Source organism: Macaca thibetana, chromosome 17 (assembly GCF_024542745.1).
Source record: "Macaca thibetana thibetana isolate TM-01 chromosome 17, ASM2454274v1, whole genome shotgun sequence".
NCBI lineage: Eukaryota > Metazoa > Chordata > Mammalia > Primates > Cercopithecidae > Macaca > Macaca thibetana.
In genome coordinates this window covers 73,120,853-73,135,834 of record NC_065594.1, presented here as the reverse complement: position 1 = coordinate 73,135,834, position 14,982 = coordinate 73,120,853, and the positions used below count along the sequence as shown (strand labels likewise).

The 14,982-nt window shown below is 39.9% G+C and overlaps 1 protein-coding gene across 4 annotated transcripts in view; it reads right to left on the bottom strand.

Moving 5' to 3' along the window:
* Positions 1-14,335, bottom strand: part of GPC6 (glypican 6) — a 1,170,736-nt gene extending 1,156,401 nt beyond the window's left edge. The window contains exon 1 of one of the 4 annotated variants that reach the window (XM_050766550.1): positions 14,197-14,335. In XM_050766550.1, coding sequence (XP_050622507.1) covers positions 14,197-14,224 — 28 coding nt within the window. In that variant the 5' untranslated portion in view covers positions 14,225-14,335. Of the gene's footprint in view, positions 1-12,729; positions 13,550-14,196 lie in introns of those variants that run through there. The other 3 variants (XM_050766548.1, XM_050766549.1, XM_050766551.1) reach the window with 3 other exon arrangements.
* Between the last annotated feature and the right edge of the window lie 647 nt (positions 14,336-14,982).

Genomic DNA, 14,982 nt, shown 5'->3' with positions numbered 1-14,982 from the left:
TCAGAGAAAAACAAAGAAAAAGGAATCAAAAGAAATGAATACAGTCTCCAACAAATATGGGATTATCTAAAACATCCAAACCCTATAATCATAAGTATTCCTGAAAGAGAAGAAGAAAAAGTAAAAAGTTTGGAAAACCTATTTGAGGGAATATTTGAGGCAAACTTCTCTGGTCTTGATAGAGATTTAAACATCCTGACACAAGAGGCTCAAAGAACTCCTGGGAGATTCACTGCAAAAAGAACATCACTAAGGCATGTAATCATCAGGTTATCTAAAGTCAACATGAAAGAAATAATTCTAAGAGTAGTGAGACAAAGGCATCAAATAACTTATAAAGGAAAATCTGTCAGACTTATGGCAGACTTCTCAGCAAAAAACTCACAAGCCAGAGGGGACTGGAATTCTATCTTTAGTCTTCTTAAACAGAGTAATGGTCACCAAGAATTTTGTATGGTGCAAAACTTAGTTTCATAAATGAAGGAGAAATAATGTCTTTCCCAGTAAAGCAAACTCGGAGAGAATCTGTCACCACTAGGCTGGTCCTATAAGAAATGCTTAAAGGAATTTTAAACATCAGAATGAAAGTTCTATATGCACCAGTATAAAAAACATTCAAAAGTATAATATTTACTGCTTATAAAATAGTAACATGATGGAGAATAAAAAACAACTAGGTAGCAATCAACATGATGACTGGAAGAGTATTTAACATATGACTATTAACTTTGAATATAAATGATCTAAATGCCCCACTTAAAAGATACATTAGTGGAATTAATTTAAAAAGCACAATCTAAGTATCTGTTGCCTTCAAGAGACCCACTTGTAAAGATTCTTATAGACTCAAAGTAAAGGGATAGAACAAAATATTCCACACAAATGCCAACCAAAAATGAGCAGCACTGGTCATTCTTAATCAGACATTAAATCAACAATAGTAAATAAATAAATAAATAATAAAAAGACATAAAAGGTCATTATATAATAATAGTTGATCAACTCAACAAGAAGAGATAACAACCTTAGATAAACACACACCTAACACCAGAGCTTCCAGATTTGTAAAACAAATACTACTAGATGTAAGAAGAGACAAATACAGCAGTACAATCCTAGTGGGGGACTTCAACACAACACTAGCTAGATCACTGAGACAGAAAGTCAACAAAGAAACACTTGCCATAAACTGGATTCTAGGACAAATGAAACCTAACAGAGGTTTACAGAACATTCTACACCAAACTAGAGAATGTACATTCTTGTCATAAGCACGTGGAATAGTTTCCAAGATAGAGGATAAATCCACCAAACAAGTTCCAATAAATTTTTAAAAATCAAAATCATATCAGGCATCTTCTCAGACTACAGCAGAATAAACCTAAAAATCAATTCCAAGAGGGACTCACAAAACTATAAAAATATGTGGAAATTAAATGATCTGCTCCCAACTGGTGTGAGATGGTATCTCATTGTGGTTTTGATTTGCATTTCTCTGATGGCCAGTGATGATTTTGAGCAGTTTTTCATGTGTCTGTTGGCTGTATAAATGTCTTCTTTTGAGAAGTGTCTGTTCATATCCTTCGCCCACTTTTTGATGGGGTTGATTTTTTTCTTGTAAATTTGTTTATTTGTAGATGCTGGATAGTAGCCCTTTGTCCAGATGGGTAGATTGCAAACATTTTCTCCTATTCTGTAGGTTGCCTGTTCACTCTGATGGCAGTTTCTTTGGCTGTGCAGAAGCTCTTTAATTTAATTAGATCCCATTTGTCAATTTTGGCTTTTGTTGCCATTGTTTTTGGTGTTTTAGACATGAAGTCCTTGCCCAAGCCTATGTCCTCAATGGTATTGCCTAGGTTTTCTTGTAGGGTTTTTATGATTTTAGGTCTAACATTTAAGTCTTTAATTCATCTTGAATTAATTTTTGTATAAGGTGTAAGGAAGGGATCCAGTTTCGGCTTTCTACATACGGCTAGCCAGTTTTCCCAGCACCATTTATTAAATAGGGAATCCTTTCCCCATTTCTTGTTTTCATCAGGTTTGTCAAAGAGCAGATGGTTGTAGATGTGTGGTATTATTTCTGAGGAGTTTGTTGTGTTCCAGTGGTCTATATCTCTGTTTTGGTACCAGTACCATGCTGTTTTGGTTACTGTAGCCTTATAGTTTGGTTTGAAGTCAGGTAGCGTGATGCCTCCAACTTTGTTCTTTTGACTTAGGATTGTCTTGGCAATGCAGGCTCTTTTTTGGTTCCATATGAACTTTAAAGTAGTTTTTTTCCAATTCTGTGAAGAAAGTCATTGGTAGCTTGATGGGGATGGCATTGAACGTATAAATTACCTTGTGATACCAGTATCATTTTTCAGTTAGAAAAAGCAATCCCAAAATTCACATGAAACCACCAAGAGCCTGAGTAGCCAAAGCAATCCTAAGAAAAAAGAACAAAGCTGAAGGCATAATATTACACAACTTCAAATTATACCAGAATGCTCTAGTAGCCCAAATAGCATGACAATAGCGTAAAAATAGACACACAGACCAACAGAAGAGAATAGAGAACCCAGAAATAAAGCCTAATCCCTACAACCAACTAATCTTTGACTAAGCAGACAAAAACATATACTGGGGAAAGGACACCCTATTCAATAAAAGGTCCTAAGAAAACTGTCTAGTCACATGCACAAGAATAAAACTGGATCCCTATCTCTCACCATATTAAAAAATAACTGAAGATAAATTAAAGACTTAATTGTAAAAACTGAAACCATTAAAATTCTAAAATGAAATCTAAGAAAAACTCTTCTGGACATTGGCCTAGGCAAAGAATTTATGACTAAGACTCCAAAAGCAAATGAAATAAAAACAAAAATACGTAAGTTGGACTTAATTAATCTAGCAAGCTTCTGCATAGCAAAGGAAATACTCAAAACAGTAAACAAACTACAGAATGAAAGAAAATATTTGCAAACTATGTATCTGACAAAGGACTAATATCTAGAATCTACAAGGATCTCAAACAAATCAACAAGAATAAAATGAATAATCACCTTAAAAAGTGTGTAAATGACATGAAGAGACATTTTTCAAAAGAAGACACACAAATGGGCAAAAACTTGAAAAAAAAATGCTTAACATTACTAATTATCATGGAAACGAAAATTAAAACTACAATGAGATACCACCTTACCCTAGTCAGAATGGCCATTATTTAGAAAAATCAAAAAACAATAAAAGTTGACATAGATGTGGTGAAGAGGGAATGCTTATATACTATTGGTGGGAATGTAAATTAGTGCAACTTCTACGGAAAACAGCATGGAAATTTCTCAAAGGACTAAAAGTAGATCTACCATTCAATCCAGCAATCCCACTATTGGGTTTATCTACTTAAAGGAAGAGAAGTCATTGTATCAAAAAGACAACTGCACTCATATATTTATCACAACACAATTCACAATTGCAAACAGGGAATTCTACCTAAGTACCCATGAAACAATAAGTGGATAAAGAGAATTTGGAATCTATATACTATAAAATACTTCTCAGCCAAAAAAAAAAAAAAAAAAAAAGAAATCATGTCTTTTGCAGCAACTTGGATGGAATTGGAGGCCATTATCCTAAATGAAGTGACTCAGGAACAGAAAGCCAAATACCACGTTTTCACTAATAAGTGGGAGCTAAGAATGGGTACACAGGGGTACACAGAGTGGTCTAATGCAGCAGTCCCCAACCTTTTTGGCACCAGGGACTGGTTTCATAAAAGACAGTTTTTGGTTTGGATATGAAACTGTTTCACCTCAGACCATCAGGCATTAGATTCTCATAACGAGCACGCAACCTACATCCCTCGCATGCGCAGTTCACGATAGAGTCCATGCTCCTATGAATAGCTAATGCCGCTGCTGATCCGACAGGAGGCAGAGCACAGGCAGTGATGTTCACTTGCCTACTGTTACCTCCTGCTGTATGGCCCAGTCACTAACAAGCCACACACCACTACCAGTCCATGGCCTGGGGGTTGGGGATCCCTGGTATAATTGACACTGGAGACTAAGAAGTAGGGACGGTGGGAAGAGGGTGAGGGATGAAAAATTTGCTCTTGGGTACAATGAACACTATTTGGGTGACAGGTACACTAAAAGCTCAGAATTCACTACTACATAATTCATCCATACAACCAACAACCACTTATACTCCTGAAGCTATTGAAATTACAAAGAATAACAAAAAAAAGATAATGAAGATTTGCCAAGGCACGCTATGATCATCCGCTCCCATCTGAGGGTCCAGCTGAAAGACCATATCCTTTTACCTTCCCTTCTAGGTATAGGCATAGGAGGCAATTCTGAAATGAGAAGGGTGGGCATCTCTGCTGGGGGGCTGTTGAGAGTGGTCTGCCTCACCAAGGAAGAGACATGTGGGAAGAAATTATTTCTTTCTGTGCATCTGGGCACTGTCATGAGGCCTTAGCTCCTGGTACTCTAGCCATCATCTTGTGTTTATTCAGAGGTGATCCCGTGGAACAAGGATCTTAGAGCCAAAAGACAGTGAGAACCTGGCACCCTGTTGATACTGCAGGCTTACAGCTTTCTGACTCCTGCAAGAGCTCTGCACTGGGACTTCTTGTTACGTGAAATAACGGCTTTCCCTGACTGTGTAAGCCAGTTGAGTCAGGAATTTCTGTGACCTGCTGCCAAAAGTATTTTAACTGACGCAGACTACTTGAGTTGAGAGTTTCAACAGCTCATCCTCTAAACTCTTTTATTGGAATTTCTAAGTAGCAGAGTGAAGTTTTTAATTTTAAAAAAATTTTAAAAATTTTCCCTTTTAATCTTGTTTCTTCCTTCTCTCATAGCCTTATTCACCCCTTCTTCACTCCTCTCATCCTCCTCTGAGACCTTGGCAATCTCCTGCCTAAGCCTCTAAAATTTAAGTGTCTCCTCCCTGTCCTTCTTCCCTCCCTCTGGGGCCTTTAATGATCTTTTCTCTAATCCATCCTGTGATACTGCTTGCCTAATCCAAAACAATACTTTCATCACGTCACCTCTCTGCCAAGAACCTGAGATGATGACCTACTTTCTGTCATATAAAGCCTAGAATTTTCAAGGCCCTCCAAAAATCCAATCCCACCCTATGTATTCAATATAAGATTCCTTTCTGTGCTCTCCTCCACACACCCTATTTTGCTCACATATTTAACTCCTCCCTAACTGCCTCCTTGTTTCATGGCCCTTTGTCAAATGCTACCCATCCTTCAAGTCTCCAATTAAATTTTGCCTCCTCCTTTCAGCTTGAACCTCTCGTTGTTATTATAATCAGTAATGATATTTGGTACTTAGATTAAAACAATGCTGTGTCAGTAGCTTAAGTACCAAATATCATTACTGATGGAAATGATGGTACGATTTGATTAATTCTCCATTAGGGTAAAAAAATTGAAGTTGTTTTTTTACTGACAGAGCACAAAGTACTGTTACTTAAATTTCATAGTGAATGTAGCTGCTTACATGTATTTTGATATTTCTACACTTTTGAGAGTTAGCAATTCATCTGATCCTATTTGAGAAATCTCTTTCTCTCAGTGACACTGGTACTGTTAATAGTCTCCTGCTGGTTTAATGATACTGAGTTTTGTCTCCATTATAAAACACATATAAACCATGCTAAAGTATTTTTATTGCCATGGCAATTCAATTAACATTTCTGGGACACTTCTCTCTTAATTATCTCTCTCTTCCTTCCCTTTCTCTCTCTCGCACTCTCTTTCTCTCTCTATTTCTCTGTCTCTGTCTCTCTCTCACACACACACACATACACAAACACACAACCCAGTCCTATTCATTGTCAGTCACACAGTAGATGCTAAATAAGTAACTTCGATCCATTTCACCTACTAAATATTTCTTGAATCCTCTCTATTTCCATGGTCACCACTCTAGTCCCAGCTAGCCTCTCCTCCTTTTCCTGTATCTGTTTTTTTCCCCTCAATCCTTTCTCTGTAGAGCAACCAATGTAATATTTCAAAACTATATCCAATCCTGATTAAAATACTTATTCAACAGCTTCTTAAGGGACTCAGGCTGAAGGCCAAAGTCACTGTAATGAGTTTGAGGGATGTCAGAGCTGATAGGGGTGGGGGAGGACAACATGACCCCCAGATGGCAGTAGCACACAGTGAGCTTAATTTGGAAGACACTTAGGTTGCCTGTGAAGGAAGTCCCTCACAGCATGAAACCTTGCAGGGCTAACAAAGGCGCCACCACCCAAAAGGGCAGAAGGTCAAGGAACTCCCAGGGGAGAAGGGCATTATGATCCAGGCAATGTCATGAGCAACACAGTAGACAGCCTCAACTGCTAAGGGCAGCAGCAGCTAGGAGTCTTTGATCACCCCAGGGTTGTCTTACATATGGCTAGCAGGCAGGTACAGTTGTACAGAGTGCACAAGGCAAACACCCTCTAAATGGTTAAAAACCTGCTTCTTTGTGGTATATTTAAAACAACTGGATGTGTAAAAACTTGACTTAAGAACTACTGAGCTGTTTAGCTAAAGGTTCAGATCCGCCGTGAAAAAGGGAACCACTTAGGGCCAAGATGCAGGGGTTACCTTTGGATTGTTTATGTCTGTGTAAGTCATTACCCTGACCTTTGGGCCCTCTTCTCCAGTCTCTCCCACACCCCTCCCCACTCACTGACCACTATCCCCAGGGACTGGAACTCTTCTCATGTTTGCAAGGTATTCTCACCATACAGGAAATGTGTGACCCTTCCACACTCCTGCTTCCTTACTGAAGGGTACCCATGCTTAGATCCCATTATTCTGCCTCTGATTTGATCAAATGCTCCTATAAAATACTTTCACAGTGCCAGCTGCCCTTAGTGCTATGTATTTATCTGAGTGTAATTAATTAATTGTGAATGGTGTCCTTAATTTCTGCTTTCCTGCTGGGATTCAAATTCCCTGAGGCTCTACCCCCAGAAGCTGGTACAATGACTTACCCATAGTAGATATACAATAGTAGGTATACAATAAATACTCATTGCATGAAGAAAAAATGCCTGGAAGAGAGAATGGGTTATTAAAATACCCAATAACCTGAATAATGTGAAAATGTGAAACCAAATTTTAATTTTTTTTTTTTTTTACTAACTGGCACATTCATTTAAAACATATTTTTCATCCAAAGTTATTAAAAATTCTTAGATATTTTTATCCAGGATTATTAGAATTTTAAAATATTTACCCAAGTCTCACCACTATGAAACCCTTTATTACAAATATATGATCCCAGGGAGTCAATAATACTTTCAAACTGTACCATATATATCATTGAAAACTGAATAATACTGGAGAAATCTATGAAAATATTTAAAGTCAAATTATGTACCAGCTCAAGAATTTAACATAGCAGAATTTAGTCTGTAAAGAAATACAAGCACCAAGTTTAAAAGAATATTAAATCGCTGTTTATACTGGCAAGATAACTCTAAATCACCTTACTGGCCTTTCTAGAAGTAATTTGAAAGATGTGAATTAAGTGGGGGGAAAGGTTGTTCTTATAATGTTATTTTTGTGGGTTTCGATATAAAATCAAAAGATTAAAATCATTTTAAAGCAATTATTTTATTATAATGTTTATTCTAAACTCGTATTTCTATACAAAACTAGTAATTGAAGTTAGGTCATTTTAGGTTAAAACTACTCAATAATTTTGTGTTTTATAAGTGTTCATAAGTTTCATCCATAATTTTAAAAGAACACTAGTCACTTTCTTACATAATATATGGCACAATCTTTATGCCATAATACTGAAAGAACATAATGCTGTACATTTTAAATCAATTTTAACAGTGGCCTTTATTTCTTCTCACAAGCTATTATTAAGATACAATGCAGTTGTAATAAATTTTATGTAAAAAAGTGTATCAGTCAACTCAAATGAACTCTTGCTCCCAATGATGACATATTATCCTCTAATTAAATCAGCTAAGATAACTCACAATCACTCTAAAATTAATTCCCAAATCAAGAGTTTAACAAGTGGCACTTCTAAAGCCCAACTTTTATATTGCTTTGATACCTGGAATTAATGTGATTCTTTTAGAAATCTAGTGACTTGTAGAATCATTTAAAAAAAAAAAAAAAAAAAAAACAACTGAAGTTCACTTCACTCATTTGTGACTTATACTGTCCTTCCAAAAACTTTTAAAGAAGTCAGCTAACTAAACAGGGGCAAAGAAATCAGAAATCTTTGAAGCAGGCAGATAAACAGAAATTAAACAATTTATCTCAAACTATGATATTTACTGTGGCTTTAAAGAGTAAGAGTTACCAAACACTGTTTTCCATTTAAGTTAATGTGGTATCTCCATGGAAACTGGAAAAAAAAAAAGTTGTGTAAATTGTAAATGTACTAAATTAGTTGGTCTGCTGGGGGAGCAGACAGAAAGAAAGGTTTCCAGAGAAAGCAAACGCCCATTGGGCAAAGGTCAGTGAAAATGAAACACTATGTATTTTGAAACAAACAATCTTTTTAAAATACAGATTTTTAGATAAATACTTGATAAATTAATATCAAATAGATGAAGAGTTTAGTGCTTTTTTAATATCCAGCTGTAACCCAACTCTCAAAATACCTGGGACAGAAAAAGTTGCAAAATAAATATTGGAAACAGAGTTAGTTACATTTTTTTTTTCTAATCAATGGAGATAAATGTTCTTACTCCCTCTAGCCCCATGAATAACTTTCCATCATGAGTTTTGTTGGACTAACCCAGTCTTTCAATAGGCCTAGTGTACTGAAAGAAACCAAGAAATGTACTTTAGTTTCTATGTTTTACATAACTATACCTTGCAAGAAAATGATCAGGAAAATGGGTAAATGCATGAACCATTAGTGGTGGTAGCATGGCCAATTCCTGAGAATACAACATCCAAAGTCAAAGTGATTTTGAGAAATTAGAGACAACGCTGGAACAAAACAGAAACGGATTTAGCATGCGCAACTGGAAGGGATACATAGATGCATATAGTGATTAATAATACCAGACTATATATATATATGAAAGAATAGATTTTGCATGCATTCATTCAAAATAAATGGTAACATTTAATACTGTAAGGCAGTGGACCAAGTTAGGTATATAGACCCTGGAGTCAGAATGCCTGGGTTTGAATTGTAGCCTCATTAATTACTAGTTGAGTCACCCTTAGGTAAGTTAATTAAAGTTCCTGTCACACATCCTTTTCATCTATAAAATGGGGTTAATGTGTAGCATCTACTAAGTTATTGGAAGAATTCAGTAAGGTGATATTATAAAGTTAATAATTTTTAAGTAGGTGATGGGCACATAATAAATTCTATATATGAGATTGTTAAATAAAGTCACATTACATAAGTAATGAAAACATGATCATGTAGGCCAATAAGTCACTGTTAACTACAAAGTGTTATAATTAATGATCCTAGCAAGACTCAAGGCATAAAACAGTGGCAGAGTAAGCCTGAAACAACATTATCTGAATTTCCCGGAGTTTTAAGCAGGTGCTATTTTTGGGTAGAGTTCCTTTAGAAGTTTAGAGTTTAGGATTGGAAAATTAGGTCATAATTCTGATGAATGAGGAGAGACTAGAATGTTTCACACTGACCTTTGATCAGAATAACTGTCCTAACAAAGAACCTGATGATTCATGCTCAATATCTTCCCAGAAGATAGAACAAGAAAAAATAAGCAAGCACATTGTGAACGCTTTTGGCTAGATATCTGGAAACATTTCTATACCACAAGAATTGCTAAATATTAGAATGGATTGCTGAAAGGGGATCAAGAGTCTACTCCTTTGGAAGTTTTTCAAACAAGGATAAATAGAGTCTATCTGATCTCCTTGCGATAGTTTAAAATCAGCGCTGAGTGAAGACTGATGGTGCAAACTGCCCCTTGAAGGCCTCCTCCTTCCCAAGCATTCTCTGAAAGTATAACTTTATATATTCCCTATCATACTTCCTCATCTGTTGGGTGTCTATTCTACCCTAGAATAGAAAAGGGCAACGCTATTTCACAATTGTGAGTTCTGAGTAAAACTTTGATAATGTCATGATGAAGCATAATGTCCTTATTACTTCTCAAGTTATTTCACTAAGCAAGCTACCTGCAAATAGCTTTCAATTAGAAACAGCTGTCATGAATCTGAAGCCTGAACAGCAATTCTTTTAAATTTATGTGCCCTGGCAGATTGAAGACACATGAAATTCCTCAAGCAAACCATTAGATGCCCAATCAAGGCAAAGGATAAAAAAAGAGTTTAAGAAAAGATAACCACTTACACTAGATAATTAAACGTAAACAGTATCAAGAACTAGGGAGGAGAGATAAGAGTGTGTTCATGTAACAACAGGATATATTTCCTAAGTGATTCTTAAAACAGCAATAGGTAGAATTAAGTAAAGTTGATTTTGAAAAAAAACAAGTATATCCTTAAAAAACACAATTACCTTTCAATTCATTATTTTCCTATAAATGTGCCTCTGACCCTGTGGTGACCTGCATCTTGATTTATGTCTACCAGCATCAAAGGACACAAGGCTTAAAGCAAAGTTAACAGTGTGCCCTTACTCATGGAAAGTAGGTGAGTTTAAAAAAAAAAAAGTGCACACATTTTAGAAATTCATAGCTAATAAGCAAACACTGTAATTGTAAAAAGGTGGGGAGTAGACAAAAAAACAAAACCAAAAACAAAAACCTCGTTAAATATCCACTGAAGAATTTACATGAACCCCTGGGAATGTCCTCAACAAAGTCATGGTGACTACAGAAATTGTTTTACACTGAAAATCTTCACTTTGATATTAAAGAGATGTGCCTGATGCTGAGGATGAACTCTAGTCTCCTGAGTGTCCCATTATCCGCTAAAGAATACCAAAGCAATTTTAAAACACCTATTTTCTTCTTTGAGATATCTTATCTGAAATCATGTTGGAAAACATCTGTGTGCTTAAAAGATACCGTTTGAAAAAGCTCAGATTAAAGGAGAAAAAGTTTCTAGAAGTGATCCATACTACAAACCTTTTAAAAAGTTGAATTGCCTGAGATTTGGGGAGGGAAAATAAGCGAAGTTGATCCTTATCAATTAATTAAAAAGAATGAAATAACAGTAGACAAAGGAGAAGGAGAGTTAAGAAACTTAAGGAGCTGTGAGGACAGTCGCTCTCTATTAATTGATTAACAAATTAAGGAGTTCTGGAAAAGAAGGAAGAAGTAACAAGGATAGAAAAGTAGTCTTATAATTCACCACAGATTCTTCCTTAGACTCACCAAAGGGAATGTCTGGCTCTGAATTGAAAAAGCTCCTTCTATGCGTTTGGTAATTTGCGCCTCTTTTTTTTTCCCCTTTGGCAACGCTCATATTTATTTAAATGTGTTCATTTCAGTGTAAGTAAAAACCCTCACTTCTACAGCTTGAAAATCATAAGAAAACAGCAATTCCACAACATATCGAAACTGTGATGTTCTAAGATATCCGCAAAATGCTTTTCATCCATCCACCAGCTACTTGGCAAAAAGCAGAGAGAGGCTGATGGAAATTCAGCGTTTTGACTTGACGATCTGAGGTCACTAAGGACTTCAGCTACCCGGTTTGAGCAGCCCGCGCCCTCGCAGCATCTCCTGGCCTCCCTCGGCCTCTCTCAGTTCTGTTCTTTAGCAGCCAAAGGATTATCTCTTCCCGACACGTTTCATTCACAGAGCCCCAGAGAAGCTCGGATTCGGTTGGAGCTAAGAGCCGGAAAACAAGCACCCAGACTGCCAAGCAAGTTGTCGGAGACCAAGTGCTACACACACTGGCGCCGAGCGAAAGGGTGGGCGCTCTCAAGCTCTTCGTGGAGCAATGCCAGTGGCCGGGCATGCGGGGGACACGGGGCCCCCGGACCCGGACCCGAATCCCCAGCTGAGCCACCGGCTGAAGTTGACTGCTCGCTGGCAGACAAGGCCGGCTCCGGACCGGGTGGCGGGGTGTCCCCGAGCCCTGAGTGACCAACAGCAACTGGAGAAGCACTGAGGAACCGTAACGGGAAAGCCCGCCCCACATCTGAAACAGGCAGCCCGTGAAGTCCCCAAACCAGCCTTGAAATGCCGGCGTCCGGAGGCCAGGTCCCCGGCGAGGGTCCCTCCCAGCCGTGCCCGCCCCCGGCCCGGGCGCCCTGCGCTCTGCCCCCCGGAGGACTGGAAGAGGGGAGAGAGGGGCTGGGGGAGCCCTCTGCGTCTCTCCACCGCCCCTGCCGGCGCGAGGGCGGGAGTGGAGAAGGCGCCACTCAGACTGTGGCGCTGGGCAAACTGCGGTGGCAGTTCTTCCAAGTTTGCCCGAACCAGAGCGCGGGGTGAGCGCCCGGCTCGGCTCTCCGTCTGCGCCTTGCAGCCGCCCCGGAGTGGCCCGGGCTCCCTGGCCGGCCTGGCCTGAGCCATCAACTAAGGGGTAGAAGGGCGCGAGAGCAGAGGCAGGCGGGAGCGAGGGTGCTCCCGCGTGTGCACACAATGAGGCAGTGGAGACGCACACCTTCCACCGCCGGAGAAGCCGCAGGAGCATCCGCAGCCCAGCTCGGAGACGCGGAGTCCCGTAGAGCGGTGGCAGAAAGTGGGCACCAACTCAGCAACAGGGGGAAGGAAGGGGGCGCCGGGCAGCCAGGTGGACGTGGGGCAACCGAGGGCTGCAGCCAGCCCTTGCCGCGCGCCCGCGCTTACCTGCGATCTCCTGGTAGGGGATGTCCGCCAGGCTGAATCCCTTGGCACCGTACGCCTGGCGGACCTCTCCGCAGCTCCGAGCCTTCACATCCGCCCCGGCCGGGAGGGACAGCAGCAAACCCAAGAGGGGAAGAATCACAGCCCCGATCCAAGAAGGCATGGTGCAACATACAAATCCAGCTCGGTAAACCCCACGGCCGGTGCGCTCTTCACCTTGCCCCTCAAGCCGAAAGCCCGCCAGAGGCAGCGACGCGCTCCTCGTCGCTGCCCAGCGTCACCCCCTTCCGCCAGCCGAGGGGACGAGCAGCGCAGCCCTCTGGACTGCGCTCAGCAAACTTTTATAAGCCAGATGGAGGATGGCAAGCCAACAAGGGCTGGCTGGGAAGGCTGCTTGCCTTGCTCCTCTAGCCCCCAGATCGAAACGGTGCAATCAAAACGAGGAAGAGAAGGAAGAGAAGTGTTTAAAAAAACACCATGGGGGCTCAGAGCTGCAATCCGAGTTCCCGGCCGCAGAATCCTGGAGCGCTGCGGGCTCGGCTCGCCGGAGTGTGCGGCGAAGGTGGGAACGCGCGCCGGCTCTCCCGGGAGGGAGAAGGACAAGCGAGAGCGAGTGTGTGTGCGCGCGTGTGTCTGTTGGTGTGAGCGCGAGGTTCTTGGGGATGTGTGTGCGTGGAGGTATGTGTTGGGGATATACGAGATCTAGGGGAAACCTCAGCTTAACACAGGCTGTGAGAGCCTGTGAGAGTCCTCCTGAAATCGGAAGAGAGAAATCCTGGAGACAGACACTGGAGGCAAGAGGGAAGGAGAAAGGAGGGGGGAGAAAGAAACGTGCTACACATTGCACGGCCGAAATTCACAGGCCGAGTCAAAGGCAAAACCTGGACTGGATCTCTTCCTAGTCGGTAGAAAGGGGGAAAAAAGAAAAAGAAACGTTCCTATTTTCTCATTTGCTTCACATCCTTTATACCGATCTGAAATGACATCAATAAGCAATCTAGAAAGACAAGGTAATTTTAAGTCATTAACACGTTATTAAGCTGTGTTTTTATGGAGGTAAAGGAGAACGCAGTTCCAATTGTTGCTCTTAATGTATGTCCCTGACCTACTGAAACACAAAGCCAGAGTGGAAATAGTCACATACGGGAGTTCCAGGGTGGCAGAGCACAATCACGACTGTAACTAGTTATCTAATTTCTGTTTGACTTTGTTTTTTTCTAAAGGCACACATTACAGACCGGTAGTTCTTTATTTCAAAAGGTTTGGTTCTAGATTCAACAATTTCCCCTTTTCTTATTTCAAATATTCCATAGCCTTAGATCAGAAATCATTCTGCTTAGGTTTCTAATGTGTGGAGGATCAGGAAAGCTAACAACCAGACCACAGAAGCAACAAAAAAAGGAGAGAACAAGGGTCAGAGGTGCATAAAGGGACACAATGGGGGAAGGGAGGTGATATCTTCCCTCTTACCAGATGCCTTCGCATAGTAGACTAACATTTTCTTCCAAGTTAACGTAATTCTCAAGTGGAGAATCAATCCAATTTCTTCTTCCTGTCTCCATTTACACTGATGTTCTGTGAACAGGACAAAAGTGAAAATTCAGGTTTGCCTAATTGACTTTGTTACGCTAATGGACGCACTGAAGTCAGCTGGCAGAAGTGTGTGTTGAAACTCAGAGCTCCTGAAACTACTAAGATAGTTTAATGAAAACCAAGACAAAATAATAATAGTGTTTATTCACTTACGTGGCTATATGTATCATAGGTCAGCACATTATTCAGAAACTACTAAAAGGTAATGCCCAGTTTTGTGGAGCTCATGTATGAAGCTACATGTGAAGATGTTTTCCTGATGATGGTGTGAATGACCAGAATGACTCAGGAAGTTTAAATCATTCAATTTGTCATTACCATCACATTAGCTACATTGTCTTCCTCTCTTTATAATAAATTCCTCCTCTCCTAACCAACAAAAAGACTCTCAAGATTCAACCTCATTTAACCTCAAACGCTTTAAAAATGAAGTCGACTTATTTACAGAGCCACTTTGTCGTCTTCTAACTCATAGGGCAAAACAAAACAAAACCAAAAAAAAAAAAAAAATCCACAGCTAAATCTTTCCGAAAAGGCAACACACTTAACTTTTTTCCTCTTAAAATTTTAGCGCAATTGTTTGCTTTCACAATATTTCTGCTAACTGGCAGATCTTAAATCACTGAACTTACTTTCCCTCAACACGGAAATCAAGATAAAATA